This window comes from Orbicella franksi, chromosome 2, assembly GCF_964199315.1.
Source record: "Orbicella franksi chromosome 2, jaOrbFran1.1, whole genome shotgun sequence".
NCBI classification, from domain to species: domain Eukaryota; kingdom Metazoa; phylum Cnidaria; class Anthozoa; order Scleractinia; family Merulinidae; genus Orbicella; species Orbicella franksi.
Genome location: NC_138146.1, coordinates 17,365,742 through 17,383,861, shown reverse-complemented (window position 1 = coordinate 17,383,861; position 18,120 = coordinate 17,365,742). Strand labels below are relative to the sequence as shown.

Below are 18,120 nucleotides of genomic sequence, written 5' to 3'. Positions count from 1 at the left end.
ATTTGCTCGAGGTTTTGTTGGAGATGTCAGTTGTCATTCTTTGTTTCTTTAATGAAGCTTTTTGTTTGATATTCATTTTTGCTTTTCGTGACAGTATTGGATTTGGTGTGAAGGAAGTTTTCCAGATATATCGAGCCGAGTTGCGAAACGACCTGGTTTTCAAAATTGATCCAGTCTGAGATGTTATATTATTTATGAGCCCTGAAGTTACCATCGTGAAAAACGTTATCAATTTTAAAGTTTAAATATCAATATTTTTCATAGTAATTGCCCTATTTGCTTTCATCCAGTAGTAGACCAAAAATATCCCCAGTTGACGGCTTTTTGATATCCTCATATCCTGTACCCTAGCTCTCAGCCTTGTCAAATCCATCGTATAATAACGCACGTCTTCTCAAAGTTCTGTTCTTCCTGCTAAGAATTCATTTTGCTGTTCTCCAAGGCCAGTACAATGGAAGTGAAAAAGTAATTAGTGATATGTGATAATACCTGTAAAGATTAGAAGAAAACTAAATGGTTTCAAAACATAGTCCACCATGCAGGAAACTGTGTAATAATTTCAGACAAGTCATGCAATTTCAAAAGCTACCAGTACACACTCTAGCTGTGAATGCGTCTCTTGTTAGTTTAATTTCCTGCTAAAAACAGCGTAGAGGACGAGAGAGTATCGTACAATGAAGTCATGTCATCGGTCACTTCTCTAACAGTCATATCAGTGTTTGAGTGAGCTGGAGGGAAACCTGGGGGAGGGGTTTCTGCGTGTGTTCTGATTGGCCATTAAGAACTGGAATATCTCGTCCCAATGTTTCTCTCAATTCAAATTACAAAGTGTTTTGATAATGTAAAGACCGTTGCAGTTGACTCAAAATTTGCGCCCAACATAAATAATAAATAAACTAAATAAATTATATTTAGAGAGGAAGCTACATCAGCTTTAGCTAGCCTGCGTAGCAGGCGTATAAAGGGGAGGGGGGTGGGGGAGAAGGAAGAGAATTCGGGGAAAAAAAAATAAAGGGTGGGGTCCTCGAAATCTCTTCTCCTCCTCCACCCCATCCCCTTTATACGCCTACTACGCAGGCCACTTTAGCTGCCAAAAAATACATTAAAAAAGCCCTCCCTACTCCTCACACAATATCCAGTCTGTTTCTCTTGCGTGAACCCCACGATTCGAACGCGCAGGACTCTCTCTTCTAAATTGCCTGATCCATCTTGATTTGATTTCATATAACATTGGTCTTTTTGTGCTGCCATCGTCTCACTAAAATCGTTTCTGGTCGTTATCGCTACCAACCAAATTTCTTCTGGTGCGAAATCACTCTCGGTCAATAATTTCCATTGCAAATATTCAAAATGCACGTGCTGATGCTGATAATTATTCATCTCATGTTCAGTTATCCGCCATCGTCTTCGATGGTTCCTGTTCCATCCACGTTTCTACAAAAAGAGTGAAACGTTTGCTAACCTAACCTTGTAAAACCGACAGTTATGATGTTAGTGGAAAGAGACAGACATGTTACGTGGCCGGGTAACGATTATTCGACCGAAACAACGATATATTTGACATGATGACAAGGTACACGTGCCGAGGTTCAGTCGAGCTTGTACGGTTTCAGTGCGGCTGGTGCGTCTTCGTTTGAAGTTTGCCAGGTTGGTAGAACTGTAGAAAGCACTGTAAAATCACACACTACTTAGTTTTTCAACTTTTTGCCAGTTGCAACAGTACGCGCACAGTTTACACCATTCAAGTCAGTCAATATATGTACAATTTTAGCTGTGAATATTGCTCTTTCACTCACTCACTAACTGAAAATTTCTTTGAATCACAAACCGATTTACTTCTTGGAATCTGAAAACTCTTTCATCAACTGGTCAAGAAAAACAGATTGACTGCTTTTAAAGTGCAGGTATCCTGCGACTGATGTTTCTTTTATCATGAAATCTCCTAATTAAACATAAAGTGTTTGTTAAATATTGGGAATAATAAATTAGCACATCAGTAAGTTTTCTTTGTTTTGTTGCATTTTGTTTCTGCGTTGGTTGTTTTCCTTGCTGTTGTGGTTGTTCGTTACTTTTTCCCTTAGAGGGGGAGTTAAGTATTTGAACTGAAGCTTGTAATTTCACCGATTTCATTCAATAGTAACTTTCGTTAAGGACTGCCAAATTATCTTGATCATGAGTTGCTGCAGTTTCAACTCTTTTGGTCTTCGTTTTAGGCCGTTTACTTTGTGTGAGCAAACAAAAGGACTGAGGACTGCAAATCATAACTCGTTTGCCCGTGCCACCCGCACTGGTTCCAAATCAGAGGTGAGCATCCGTTCTTATATGTGTATCGGCTGTAGTGTGCTGTTTGTTTTTAAAATGCTTTGTTTATTGCAGCCACAATTTAACTCTAGTACTTGTCTTTAGGCCATCTGGCTTATCTTCTGTCTTTTTTTTTCCTTCATTAGGATAACCAATGACGAGAGAACATCGCACAAGTTTCACAAGCAACTTTACTACGTCATGAAGTATTATACGAGCTGTTACATGGCATTTAACGGTATGTCAGTTTCAATCAATTTTTAAGACGTAACGAAAAGAAAACCTGGGCTCAACTGTTCAAATCGTGACTGGAATTTGAGAAAATTTTTAAGTTGACCACAAACATGATTAATACAAAGTAATAATGAAAGGCTTCGGGCAAGAACGTCCCGTTGATTTTCGGTCATTTTTGAAGTTATTCAAAAAATCGCAGGAAACATTACAAATTAAGCCAGCTACTTTGTATATTGCGCACACCGTTCACTTGGCTCTGAAGATGACTGATTTCTGCTCAGACTGTCGAAACGTCAATTACCAACATCACGCAGTTCGCTTCAGAACTACCAGACGATCACACAAGACGAACTACTGATACTGGTGGGGTTAAACAAGTTGCACTAATTTATAGCTGGAAAATTCTGAAAACAGAATTTAATCGAGGCTAACACAACTGAGAAAACAATGTAAACAAATCGTGCTTTACTTCAGTACTTAACATGGCATGGCGCTGAATAACATAAAAAAGTTTGTTAAGGCGTAATGATAGATTTTCATATGATGGCTGGTATTCACACTATCAAGAGGTCATTTCAGAGTTGAGCATCGTTCAGTGCAAATTTCAAATGTAATTTGGCCTAAATTGCGGCTGTGAATAATTGAAATAGATAGAAATGAGAATAAAGGAAAAGCAACCTTTTTCTTTGAAACTGATTCGTCCAGATCTTCTCTGAGAGTGGTGCTGACTAGAAAGTCGATCTCAACTCTTTTTCATGTTAGTGTTTTTCTCTAAGTCAGAGACCCTGTTGAAACGTAATTGGTTAATACGTTAGCATAAGAATTCTTCAAACGTCAACATGTTATTATATCATGCATGTGGGCATATAAGTTTTTCATTTTCAATTCCTGTTCAAACATTTCATTTTTTTAAGTGGCCAAATTTGACGATTTGTGTCAAACAATGCTGATGTGACCTTTTTGGGGGAATTATTAGACAATTATCATTTCATTCAGTGGTTTGCTCAACATCATTAGAAATGTCGTCGTCGATTTAGCATTAGCAGCAATTTTGTTATTTATTCTGTTTGTTTCTCATTTCCTATGAAGGAAAATCCACAGCTGTTGCAGATTTTAATCAACTTGTTTTGAGGCTTAAAGAAAATATACTTTTTGAGATGTGGGATTTTCGTCTCGATAAACAAAAATAAGAAATGATGCCTTGTGGTCAAAAACACGGACAAAATTTCAATATTTTTCCTCGCACATAATGTAAGTTAATTAACATAACAGAACGAATTTGGATTTGCAGACAACAACATGCTTCATTTCCTCACAATTTGCATTTACAGATAAAGCACCTATTGGTATAAGTGTATATTTCACCCAGATGCCTTTCATTTTAACCAGGTTGCATCTAAATTTTTAGAAAAGTTTGAAAAACAGGGCTTTAAGGTTTCGCGTAGTTTGCCACCGCAATGATAAAGGATCATAAAGCTTTCATTTTATTTGTATTGCAACAAACGTTTTATTTCTCGGCATAAATGGCTTGCAATTTCCAAGAGATTTTAAAAAATCCGCGAGCATGATAACACGAAGACTAATAGAAACAAGTTATGCCTCGCATTCACAACCGAATTTCCAATACTTTACAGCATAATTTTGATGTTTCCAAAAAAAAGTTACGGAGCTGTTTCTGTCGTATGCTAGAGCTCAGCGTAAGATGTGTGCGTCTTGGTATCAGGAGCCATAATCGTGACTCCTGTTGGTATAAAATTTTAATGTTTGTTTTTCCTCAATTGAACACGATATTACGCGATTTAATATCATTGCCCTTATTTATTTCTATATTTCTAATTTTTATCTTTCTCTTGCAGGAGTGAAGGAAGTCTAACACGCCATTAAACTGCATTTTAGACTGATTCTGTATAATAAAGCTGCTGCAAGTTCTCATCGTGAAGTTTTCTCTTTGCTGAATACGCACAGATATATTTAATAGGGAACGCGAAAACACGCTGGACATTTGCCAAGTTTAAAATGTATCAGAGCAAGAAAACAGAGAGCGTTAAGGGCGAAATATTGCGTTCGTTCAGATTATTCGTCTGCACTTATTGAAAGAAATTACAAGTATTTTTGCTGGCAACTGCGCCTGTTACAAATGGTTTCTGATAGTTTCGTCAGAACAATTCCAAGTCTTTTACCTGAAAAAATTTTCAAAAATAAACTAAGTCTTTTGGCGGGAAAATAGAGCGCGCTTTTAAACGGTGCCTGGAAATTTTTCAAAAAAAAAAAAAACTAAGTCTTTTGGCGGGAAAAAAGTCTGCGCTTTAAAATGGAGTCTAGAAATTTGTCAAAAATAAACTAAGTCTTTTGGCGGGAAAAATCTCTGCAGTTTGCAGTCAGATTTGGCCCATCAAAAGTCAGCCTTTATTTTGACTTGTTACTAGACCCTGTTTAAAAGTGCAGAAGGTTTTTCCGCGTCGGCAACCCTACATAGTCAAAAAATAGTAAAAGAGATAGCCTACATTTCGACTAGTTTCCAGGCCCCTTTAAAAGCGCGCATTTTTTTATTAAGTGACACAAGACTCATGTGTTGGTTACAATATTGTTTCTTTATTTTCTATTCAATAAAGTTTTAATTGATAACTGATTTACAAGTTGTGATCTTTATTGAGTAGATATTTACAAGTATGAAAATTGTTTAACTAACTACTAAGGTCGATAGATACAGAGTAATTTTACGAGTCGTAAAATTTCACTGTATCTATATACCAAAGTAATTATATAAAACAGTTGACAATTATTACTAAGTCAGCGATTTCAAGTCTTCAAAGCGAATGAATACAAAATAAACGCGGACCCATGCAAAGAAACCACACGAAAACGTAATTAGAGTAGTTTGAATAACAAGAAAATTTTGGTCAGAACTTCAGTATTGTTTAAAGAATAATTCTGTTCGTTTACCATTTGCGCAATGGTAATATTTCATGATTTGAGTTGTTTGCTTCCGAAATTTCTTGAATTCTCTCTCTGCGTAATTTGCTGTAAAATCTAGCAGTTCAAAAAATACGTCGAGAAATTCAGAAAAAATCAAAAGTAAAAGGCCACGTTCCATATATCAATATTCCAACATAGCTCCGAGGCTTTCAGCTCCAAATTGCATTTTTTTAAAGTTTCTTTTGTCTCTCAATTCCCAAAAGAGACTCGGATACAAAGAAAACAACACCAAATAGACGTTTGTCCCGAAAGCCTAGGAGCCGTGTTAGAATATTGATATATCGAACGTGGCCTATTGTGCCCTAAAATGCAATACAAAATGGCTTCTTAAAATCCATATACGGTTTCATGACTGAAAATGAATTTACTTAATTGGAGAGGAAAAATACGGCGAGATCTTTTAGAAACATTCATAATTAATTGCGCCGTAAAATAGAAGAACAAGTTACCTTGAAAAATTTAACTTCGTTGCATGACCGACAACAAATTTAGGCCTCTGGTAGAAAATATGTACGGTTAGACTTTCAAAAACAATCACAATTAATTGTGCCGTGAAAAATAAGACGAAACGACGTTTAAAAGATTTGCATACAGTTTCATGGCCGACAATGAAATTTGGTCTCAGGAGGAATGAAATACGGCGAGATCTTTTAGAAACATTCACACTCAATTGCGCCGTAGAGTAGTGAAAGATAAAATTCCTCCGAAAAAGTTACATCAACTCGCCAAATTGAAGTCTCTGGTTTTCAAAACAAGGGTCCGCGCGCTACCAATTTAAAATCTTAATTCTACTTACTGAAGAGCATGCACTTCGCGTAATGCTAGTTATGAGAATTTAATCGTACATGACGGCAACATTCCTCAGTTAAATTCTCGTCATCGGAGTGAATTTGATTCTCTAATTGTTCTTGGAAATGAAAGGTTTAATACTGGTTCTGTGTAATAATTATTCTTTACCTAACGATCCACATAAAACGTAAACCAAACGCCGTGATTTCTTCGTGGCTTCATGTCCTGAGGCTTCTGGCGCGCACGGGAGTCCATGAGAATCTGTGTCTGTGTCCCACGGCAATATTGAACAAAGAGCTAACCTATGGAAAATGTAATTTGTGATGATCTTAAATTAGCATAAATTACTATTTTGCCGGCACGGACCAGAGGGCTGGGTACGGGTTTGAGGTGCGCAGTGTATAGTGGGATTTGAGTTTGTAATCGGTGACAGTTGGCGAGGTGAGACATTCTATGGCCAGCCTTTGCCGTGTTTAGGTTAAGTTTGGTTTTCTTTTAATAATATCATCAGTTGTAATCCACTGTTGTACGTTTATTTAGTTCTCTTATTGCTATTATATCGCTGTATAAAGCCTTAGGTTTATTATTCTACAGTACTGATGTTGGCTTGGCTGGCCAACGCACCCAATTTAATCACTGTCTAGTGTGTCCGTATGTGTAGTGCAGGCAAAATATATACCCATCCATGTTAACAATGCAGTGCTTTCTAATTAAGGCGCATTCTGCAAGAACAAGAATAAACAATCTCTTTAAAAAAATGCATGTAAAGTTTCAGAAGTCCGCACCCGTCAAAAGCTGCTAGTCAGTAGCAAATCATTTTGTCCTTTTGAAAATTCCTTATCGCCGCCATGTTGACAATTCAGTTTATTTCTTAGACTGAACTGTGACAAGTTTGAAAAATTGACTGCTCTTTGTAATCAAGCTTCTATGCCAAAAAGCGTGTTATATCCCCACTTACTGATAAACAACAATTTGGTCGGAATCTTCAAAAGTTGTTTCACTTTAAGAAATCACTTTCATTGCTAATTTGCATCAGAATGAGATGATCACACCCTGTTGAAGGTCATTCAAGGTCATCCAGTTTGATCTCACAGATACAAAGACAGTGGTCTAAATCAGGAAGAATTAAGTGCGTTACCTTTTTCCCCTGGTAAGAAGGGGTCCGGAGAATCTCAAATTCACGAAAGTTATTTTTGAAATAGACCAAATAAGAAGGAATAGACCTTTCTCGACTGGGCGCTTTGTTGCCCCATTTCAGACCATGTGATGATATACTACAGAATTTTCAACTAGTTGCGCGTATATTAATAAAGGATTTTTAAACGGATAAAAGAACAATTCCCTAGAGAATATCACGTGGTCTGTAATGGGACAACAAACCGCCCAAGCGAAAAAGGTCTATTGGTTGAAAGTCGAAAACTCCTAATTAGAAGGTGTCAGCTCTTTTGAAAATCACGTGGGACTGAGTAATTTGCAAGTCATCCAGGTCATCGAGACTAGCGTGAATACAGGCTACAGAAGGTTACTCAAGGTCACTCAAGTCTGTCAGGAGCAAGTTAAGGCTGTAGTCAAAACCAGCAAAACTCGAGTATTTTATCTTTTTCCCTCACACAAAGGCTTTCAGAGTACCTCAAATTCAAGTATATTGCCTTTCGAAAGCTCAAGGTTATATGAATTTTTCCAAAATCTCCTTTACATTTTAAGTTGATTGCTTTTGAAAATCACGTGATAAATTTGCACTGTAAATTGGGCAATCGAACCCAGTGTAAGAGGCTACTAAAATGGCAGTTAGCAAGAATTACAAAAGACACTGAAGGTTATTCAAGATCACAAACATGAAGGTTGTAGTTCAATGAAGTTGCAACAAAAACTCTTTAAATTGGTACATGAAAGACATTTTCACTAAAGCTGTGAAATTATTGCCCTTGTTTAGAGTGAAAGGCAAAATATAATTACTTTTCAAACTATGTTACAAAATCCCTTGTTGGATTAACTCAGAATGACCTTCCTTCATCACAGCCAGCTGAAGTCTTTATTTGAAGTCCCGAGTCTTTGCTAAAATGCAATTTCACGTAATATATCAAAAAAGAGATACAGTGCTTCATCAAGATATCCAAACACCAAGAAGAGAGTATTTTTGACGAAATTTGAGGCGTTTGGTTAACCCATGAAACACTGTCTTAACTGTTTGATATATCTTCTCAAACGAAACAAAAAATAAGGAGTAAACGGAGAAATAAAATCGTCAAAATCTATGCTACATGTAATTAAAACCAGGTATCCAAACCTCCTTCACGGTTGTGATTTTCTTTGTTTCAACTGATGAATTATTAATGAGTTTGAGAAAGTGATTATCATAACGAAAATTCCTCAAAATTCTGAGAAGTCATGCCTCAACCAATGGCTTTACAAGACAGCTGTTCAATGGATTTTTAACTTTTACGTAACACACAGATTAGCGGATGTAATAAATTACGTCCAAATGTAATGCCCAATAAAAATGGCCCATGTAAACATAATATCACTGATGTCATGTTTTTGCACAGTCAGGAGAACAAGTACCTGTACAGTGTGCCAGTCAATTGAAAATTCAGACTCCAAGACCTCAGTTTTTGTTTGAAAAACTTGAAGAGCGTGTCACAAAGACCTACAAAAAAAACCTAATCCCTTCTCAACTCTGTAAGGGAGGCGCAGTGGCCTCATGGTTAGTGCGCTCGCCTCTGGATTGAGCGGTCCGGGTTCCAGCCCTGGCCGGGGACATTGTGTTGTGTTCTTGGGCAAGACACTTTACTCTCACAGTGCCTCTCTCCACCCAGGTGTATAAATGGGTACCGGCGAACTTAATGCTGGGGGTAACCCTGCGATGGACTAGCATCTCATCCAGGGGGGAGTAGAAATACTCCTAGTCGCTTCATGCTACAGAAACTGGGATAAGCTCTGGCCTGATGGGCCACTTGGCTCGCATGCAGACTTTACCTTCCTAACTGTGTACTGTATGCCAATAAGACATCTAACATAAACACTGAAGACAGTGCGAAAAGAACCACAAACTCACCATTGTCAAATGTGCTCAGCCAGACATTTTCTGATGAATGAGTAGAATTCAGCAGGTGTTTCCTCATAGCAATTCCAGTCTACACAGAGGTTAACAAAACAATGTACAAATTAGTAAATGAAGTTTTCAAAGACAACAGTAACAAAAGCTGGAGTACTTGCAAAAAAAAAAGACACTCCAAAGTTATAAATACTGTAAGATCCATGAACTCACCATTGTCAAATGATCAGCAGGACATTTCTATTTTTCTGCTGCTAGAGTTGAATTCATCAGGTGCCACATCATTTCAATTCCAGTCTACAAAGAGGTTAACAAAACAGTACAAGTGTAAATTCGAAGTTCTTCAACAGTGCTACAGAGTACATGACTACGTGCAATAATTTTGCAATAATTTTGCAACACTTTTCAATCACATTTGTTGTGACCATACATGTATTAAGGAACAACTTTCTGCAAAGTTTTAAAACATTTAGGAAGACTCTGCACCTCCTCAGAATTTTTTTTTATCTTAGCCAAAAAAATGTCTCTGATCAAACTTCCGTAAATGATGAAAATATGCAGGTTACTAAACTTGTTCCTCAGTAATACATGTAGGTCTTTAGAGCTAAAATCAAGGGAATTTTAAATAGAATAATTTATACCATTGCCATGGCAACACTTAATGCAAAGAAAATGACCAAAACAAAGACAAAGCTGGTTTTTTCAAATTTTCTCATATTAATTAAACAACACTAACAGGGATTGACATTTAAAAATTTCTTGTCACACATTGTTTGGTTATTTTTTAATATAAAATGCTTGACCATAACTGCTGAATGAATTTGCATTTCCAGACAAAGGTTTATACTATTAGTAAGAACAGTATCTACATGTACACTGTATCATCCTGATACCTTTTATTTTAGCCTGGTTGCAAGGTGCGATTGAGAATTTGTCCATTTACATGTAAGGTTTCTCAGGAAGATAATTTTCTGAATTAACCATGATACTTACTAGTGATATCTACTTTTGCTCTTTCGTATGCATCATGTGCAAAATCCAAGAGACTTTATTAAGAACCCCAGGGAAATAAACACAAGGGCAAGAAGGGCAACACAAAATTTCAATTATTGCAAGTTATCCCTTTCCCCTGGCAACTGAATTTTAGACTTAATAGCACAATACTAATGTATTCAAAAAATTTACAATGCTATTTGTATCTGATGGTAAATGTTTAGAGGAAGATGTGCACACCTTCACACAGAAAAGTGATGTTTATTCCAATGGGTATCATTATCTGAACATATGATGATTAAATTATTGTGATCTTTGTTCATTTGTATATTTCTTTTCCTTTTAACTTTTTTTTTTTTTTACAGGAGTGAGGGAAGTTTATTACACCACGAAACTGCGATTGAAGATTGATGCTGCATTATGAAGCTGCAAGCTCTCATTATAAAGTTTTCTCCTTGTTGATTTACAAATGTACATGTACATACAATGCATTTATGTAAGCACATATAATTATTTTTGAAAACCTCCAAATGACCCAGTGTAATGTTGTATATTTACAACATACATCAAGTTAAATGCATCAGTGGAGAAAACAGATTGAAAGTCTCTTTGAACAAACATACTATAACGCCTTTTTACAGATTTTTTTGTTAGTCTAAGTCTTTAAATGAGAAAAATGTATTGTTGGAGATCATAGTGTTTGATTTCCTGTCAAAAATGCTAAATCTTTAGGCAGAAAAATGCATGCCATTTTAAACAGTGAAGGGCTCCAAAAAAAGTTGAGTTTCAGCTTGCCCTTGAACAAGTAGCTTTCAAACTTTTCTTGCCCTGGTCAAGTCTACCGTACGAAAATACCAAGCCTTGTGGTACCCTAATAATTATGGCCCGATCTTTAAAGCCTGAGTTTAGCAAAATCAGGCCTGACAAAAGTGTGCAAGAGAACCTTGTGTTAATAGGCCTTAAAAACAAGCCTTAAAGAACTCAAATTCTTAAGGCTTGGTACTGTAGCCCTTATCAGGCGTGAAATTAGTGAAACATTTAATGCAATGCTAATAATTATTTATCATTGTCATGGAAATCTCTTATTCTGCTTGGACACCTGAATTCTTCTCATATTCTTCTCACAATGGTATGCAGAGTACAAAACACATGCTTTGCAGCTATTTGCTAAAATATTTGAGCTCACAGGCAATGATCGTTAATAGCTCCGAAAGGATTTGGCCCAAAAGATCATGAAAACAGTTAGTGAGCATCTTACATGTATATTAACTGAAGCTAGTCTCGGCCTGCAGTAATAGTACTTTTCCTAAGCTACATGTACTTTGGGATGTACTCTTAGTAATGGTGCAAATTAAGTTTTAGATAACCATGATCTTAAAATAACTTAAAAGTGCATAGCTGCCTTTAGAAACAGTGATGAGATTGCCTAAATCAGGTCATTCAAGGATATCATGTGTGTTTACATCCTGTTCAGGTTACTATTAGGCTACAATTCAGGTCTGAAATGATTTAGGCCCAAATAAGGTCTGAATTATTCAGGCCTGAATTATGTCTGACAAAAAAATATGGTTCATTAATTTACCAAGCCTGAAAAAATAAACTTAGGTACTAGAACGACCCATTGGCATGCCTTACCCACACCCATCAACGAGCATCGTATGCCCACACTTGCCCTGGTACCCATGACGCTGAGCCATACATGTACATGTATGTTCAGAGGAAAAATTAATAGTGATCAATACATGTGTGTAACTAAAACCCAGATTCCCAAGCTCAGAACTGGGGAGAAGGAAGTACTACAAGAGGAAGGAGAGGAAGGAGCAGCACAGCACCATACTAGAAAAGCGAATTGCCAACCCAAGCACATGTGAAGGTAACTTATTTTTGCTATTATTTGCCATTATTACTTGAATGTTTTGTGAAAATCATCTTAAATAAGACGAGATAGTAAAATAGGAATCATGAACTCACCATTGCTGAATGAGCTGAACAGCACATTTCCAACAGTTGATTTGAATTCACGATGCACCCCATCATAGCAATGTATTCCAGTCTACAAAGGGATTAACAAACAATGTATTACAATAATAAAAGTTCTCAAAAAAATGCAATTATTTATAATGCTTTAGGGTTATAACTATAGAGTACATAAAACAAAGTTACCATTACTGACATTTTGCAATCATCTATTTCCAATAATTAGCAACAGTTGTCAAGACTTTCAAACACATTGTTATTATCATGTTGAGGACGATTTCATTGGAATGATTTCAGAGCTGCCTTAAATTTTGAAACATTTAAAGTTACTTCCCACCTTCGTGGGCGGTGTCCTTCGGGAAAAAAATTGTACGCACACCAGTTTCAATAAAACCCCAACAAACTATATATCAGAAGAGAGGTCAATAAATGTAGTTTACAATAAAAATACAATTTAAGCAAGTTTTTCTTTTAGGAAACGTCAGGAGCAAGTAAGGTATGAAACGACAGAGGGTTCTTCTATTGAATTTATCGGCTATTGGATGCCGCCACATGAGCAAAATGGCTGCACAATCTTATTCACGAGGCATCAATCAACAAAAGCGTGTCAGACTTTTTCGATATTCTGATTGGTTGTCTAGACATCCGCATCTTAAGTTGGAATAGCTAAAAATACACAAGATGTGTTGCGTAAGTGGACGCCACAGGAAAAATATGTTAAATATCCAAATTTCCCGACACACTTTCATTTGTCATCACCCCTGGAATGTTCTGGTGAAATTTAACAAAAATCCGTCAAATCTGCATACCCTATAAATTCGCTCAAAGTGGAGGTATTCCTCCCAAAATCAAATGCGAGATTTTAGCTCGTAAACATTCTTAAATAACTTGCGCTACACGAGGAGATTATCTCGCCTTATGAAACCGCAAACCAGTGGAACAACAGGACCTCCTAGCGTTCCTGATTTTCCAGGAAAAGCATTGCTTCGCAACCTGTTTTCTATCTCGCTGTCGCATTGAAGAGAAAGAAACTTATTAATTAAATTACTCGGCCGCTTTTTGACATTTTTAATATTTTTCTTTTGTAAACTTCAGATAAAATGACTGACTTAAATTCTGTCAAAGAAAAGGAAAAAAAACGATTTCTTTTGTGCCCTTGAAGGTGGGAAGTAACCTTATGGGGGATTTGATCTCTAATCTCAATAAAAAAAAAAGGGCGTCACCAAGCTTGCTCTTGATTAGCACTTGGAGCTAAAATCAGTGCTGGAGCTTAAAACAGATTTTCAGTCTCTGATAACCAGGCATTCCAAGAAAATGACCAAAACAAAAGCCAAATGGGTTTCTGTACATGACACCAGTTGCAAACTTGTTAATTAGCTTCAAGCTTTTACAACACTGTAATGGCACATACATGTACTGTACATTTAATACATGTACATTTGTTAACATTATGATTGGCTGTGTGGGATTAAATATACATGTACAGGACAGAGAGCATGCCATTCTCCACCCTTCCCCCAGACCTTTTGATTCACCATTGACTTAACCAGATTCAACTTTGAGAAGGTCAATTTTGTAATAATTTAATGTTGGTTCTTGTGAAGTTGTACATGTAGTTCATCTTCATGATATTCATTATATTCAATGCATTGTGCACAGCTAGGTGTATACAAAAGCATAAACAGCAAGGAGCAGATATTGTTTCCAGGCAACACCAAATTCACATAAGTGGCATAGAAAGAAAGTGTAAAGTATAAAAGAAACACATTTCAAGATCAAACAAACAACCAAAAAGAACAAGTTACCTGAACTAATCTTGTCAAGGGTGGCCTTGTGAGTGCTTGTTCTGCCACTGTCGCAGCTATACATTTTTGTATCTCTTCTCTTGAAGAAAAGATCAGAAAAAAAGAAATTTAACTTTAATCAAATGACTTACTATAGGCATTCTTACAGTTATTCTTCAGTGATTAAATTAAGAATGCAGCCTTTTTAATAGCAAATTCTTGAAAAGATCTTTGATGTTAAGGATTCAAAATTAATGTTAAACTACGATGTGAAATAAGGAATTCAAATGCAAAGTAAGATTGGCAACAAATATAACTGACAGAGGAGAAACATAGTAATGATATTGCTGACAGTAATGATTTGATTTAGACCCTTGCATTGTACTTTCAATGAGTCCCTCCTTTCTGATAAGCTTTCCCGATAGAATGTCAGATTTTTCAATGAGCACCCCCCACCCCCACCTCTATTCCAATGAGCAGTCCTTTCAAATTTCAAAAGCAAATGAAAATTACTTTCAACACTCAAGTGAAAACTGCTCTTGAACCCCCGTGGTTACTTGCATCATTTTTTTCCGGTGCGAAAAATATTGACGTCTGGCAGGCAATCAGAGTGTACATTATTGAAACAAACTGTAGTAAGCCACCATAGGCACGAAACAAGTGATACAAGCATGTCGACGGTCTATCACAGTACGGCCCTTGAACTTGGTTATGCACTAAACGATATTGACCCCGACCCCCAAACCCCTGCGGATAGTGGGGATTTTACTGAGCAATGGTGGAGGAAATACGGAGATTTCACATCTAATTTCTTTCAGTCATGACAGTGGTGTTGGGATTTATGGAATGTTTCATCAATCTTAGGCAGGGGGGTAAAGACCATATATGCACAAATGCGCAGTGCACCTCTGGAAATGCAATAATATTTTTATACTTTTTTTTTAGGAAAAAACTGTCTTTAATAAGTTAAATCTCCTGCCATTCGACAGTCTATAGTCCCTCCCATTAATCTGAACACTACCCTTATCACTACCTGATCAAAGTTCACTTACTCAATTTGAAAATTTGGCAACCAGAACACAGGCCAAAGTTTGTTACTTAAAACCCCAAAATTTAAAAAACATTCTTCTACCAGCAAATTTGTCCGCCACAAGAGAAAGTTTTGATGACCCAATAATGTGCATTTTTTAAACACTGTATAGTGTGATCGGCCAGGTTAGGGTTAGTTCTGAAAAGAACTGCTCTTGGTGACTGTACATGAAGGCACAGAACAGAAAGTTAACCAAGTGCCAAAGGCACAAACCATTGGGAGGTTTGGGGGGCATGCCCTGCGGGAAATTTGTATTTTTAGAGGCTTGGAAATGCCATTTCCCTTTTTTCCAGGCAAAAGTTTCTTTGGATTTGGCACACCTATTATATTGCACACATACATTTCACACGCCTTAAGGACGTTCACACTAATTGTGTCTGCACATCCTTACTGCACATGTAAATTCACATGCCACCTCATGCATGAGAGTGCGCTCTAAGTAATAAAATGAACAATGATAGGGCAAATGGTCATTGCTGCATGTATAGCTTTTCCTGGATTTAACGATCTTGGACATTCAGTGACCCTATTATCATTTTCTCTACCGATTTTCTATATTTAGTGAAAAAATGAAGAAAATCTATTGACTAGAAGTTTGAATTTTTTGCAAAATGCACCATCAAATTCCATTCTTTTTAGCTCTTCGCTTTTCTGTGCGGCAGTTTCAAATGCCTCTTGAAGGGTTGAGTTTTGTGAAAACGTAGGTAACATTTGGAATTATTAACGCAACAGACCCACTTCTACAAAATATGACTAAGATTGTTTGCCTCCATTGACTCACCTTGAATATATATGGGTTATTGACCAAGTGTGAGGTCAAGATGGCCGGATATTGGCCAAGTTCTTTTTTTGCGAGTTCATGGACCGAGACGGAGTCGAGGTCGATAAACTCGCAAAAAAAGAACGAGGCCAATATCCAGCCATCTTGGCCGAACAAGCTTGGTCAATAAAGGATTTATTATATTGCTTTCGGGGAAATTTTTCTCGCGGGACACGGCGGGTAGTCCCGAGCGGGCAAGATAGCTCCATCTTGCCCGCTCGGGTAGCCAATCACAGCGCAGGATTTGATTCATCTCGCCCGCTCGCGGAGCTAGCTATATAATAATTTTAACTATAAACCCCTGCAGACCATCCTGAACTACGTGCGCCAATTTTTCAAACTCAGGGTAGTTTTCCACAAGCTTTATCTCTGAAATGAAGTAGGTGACCCCCAATTTTTTTTTGGCATTTCTGGCACAAGTACATGTAACTCATTATCTGACTGCAGTAAAAATTTTTAAAAAATCTATCGACTGGATAATTTTTGCACAACCGTCCTTAAGGGGCTGGGGCAATTACCTCCTGAATCTATCCCTGGGGCCTGGGGGAAGTTTCTGAAATTACAAACATGCTGTTTTGAATTTCACCACTACTATACTACCCATGGGTTTGGGAGTCGCAGTTACTAAGAGGTAATTTAAATTGTGACCCATTTATGACTTTATATATATCAGTGCCCCTTTCGTTACAGTTCTTGAATTATAAGTATCTGTTGTTTTTCATAAATGTATTGTATCACATTCAAATGAACATGTTTACGTCCAAACTGAAATCAGCGCCGTCCCTATTACCAACCCCGCTCCCATGAGTTACCGAAAGTGTCAACTCGAGCACCAACTCGAATCATTTACATCATGGCAACGTACAATGACTAAAGTCTCAGTTTAACCGGTGAATAACAATTTCCTCGTCACTTTTCTGCCAGAAAATACTTGTTCTGACAAACATGAACGTTACGCGTCAAGTCCCAGCGTCAAACATTGAGAATAAAAACACTACTAGACGAGGGCTAGTTGTTGGCTTTTCAACAATGTACAATAGGTTTCCTACAGCTCTCGAGCTTTCCAAGGTATTTCTCAGTACAAAATACAGCATTACTTTTACATATGGTTCTTACCTCGAAAAAGACTCAGAAACCATTGTATCCTCCGCGAAAGCGCTTTCGCATCTCTGTTTCATGCCACACGTGCTTGAGAAGTTGGGTTGCAGTAAGCTTACTTTGCACAACTGGAGATCTTGTTGCAGGTATTTGTGTTTGGTAGCAGCTCCTGATGTACGGACATATCCTACGCTGAATGTTGATGGATTTTGCAGCAACTTGTGAGGATAAAAAAAGATTTCTGCTAGATGAACTTCTTGCCACAACGCCCGCGAAGTGCAGTTCGTCTCATGAATATTTTTCAAGCCCTTTGCGACCACGCGAGTTGACCACGCACCGAATGTTTTTTTCTTTGCGACTATTTGATTGGATGGCGTTCTCAACGCGGAAAAATTTTGGTGCTCTCAATATGCCAAATGAGGTCCCAAATAGCTGTCCCAAATGGAAAGGTCCGGAATATTCAGAATTTGCCCTTACTTCTTCCTCAGTACATTTCACTTATGAAAGGAATTCGGGAAAGAAATAAAAAACGGTAATTGTTATTCCACTCGGTTGGCCCGGTTTGATCGGAAAATATCGTTCCATTTTCCTCAGCTGGTTGGATCGCCTCGCAAACTAATCGAGTTCGCCTCGAGGATAGACCCATAGATCTGATTCAGTTGCATATACTAGTAAACCGATGATTAATCCACCCGTCTCCAAACAATCACTACCCCTTCGCCGAGACTAACCAACAATACACTCATTTGACAGTGGTTTGTTGGTTGCTCTCCTCTATTCGCAAACGAATTCTGGCTTAGTTCAATCCGACTGGCGGGAGAAACGGAACCTGCCCCACAGACTCAGCAGACTCAAGAAAAACTGGCTAACCATCATTGTCACAGTTATTTTAAGTATCTTCCGCTCCACCTCCAGCCCTAGAGTTTTTTTTAGTTTATTTATATGATTGACTTTATGAAGGTTAGCAAAAGGGAAATATTAACATTGTTCTAATAAAAAAGGT

The 18,120-nt window shown here is 37.4% G+C and overlaps 1 protein-coding gene across 1 annotated transcript in view; it reads right to left on the bottom strand.

The window, feature by feature from the left end:
- LOC145478360 (uncharacterized) overlaps positions 1-17,518 on the bottom strand; it is a 51,925-nt gene extending 34,407 nt beyond the window's left edge. Inside the window, exons 1-5 of the mRNA XM_081456364.1 lie at positions 17,136-17,518; positions 14,131-14,209; positions 13,241-13,329; positions 12,320-12,401; positions 9,569-9,652 (exon numbers count right to left, since the gene is read on the bottom strand). Coding sequence (XP_081312490.1) covers positions 9,596-9,652; positions 12,320-12,401; positions 13,241-13,329; positions 14,131-14,209; positions 17,136-17,197 — 369 coding nt within the window. The 5' untranslated portion in view covers positions 17,198-17,518 and the 3' untranslated portion in view covers positions 9,569-9,595. The remainder of the gene's footprint in view (positions 1-9,568; positions 9,653-12,319; positions 12,402-13,240; positions 13,330-14,130; positions 14,210-17,135) is intronic.
- Between the last annotated feature and the right edge of the window lie 602 nt (positions 17,519-18,120).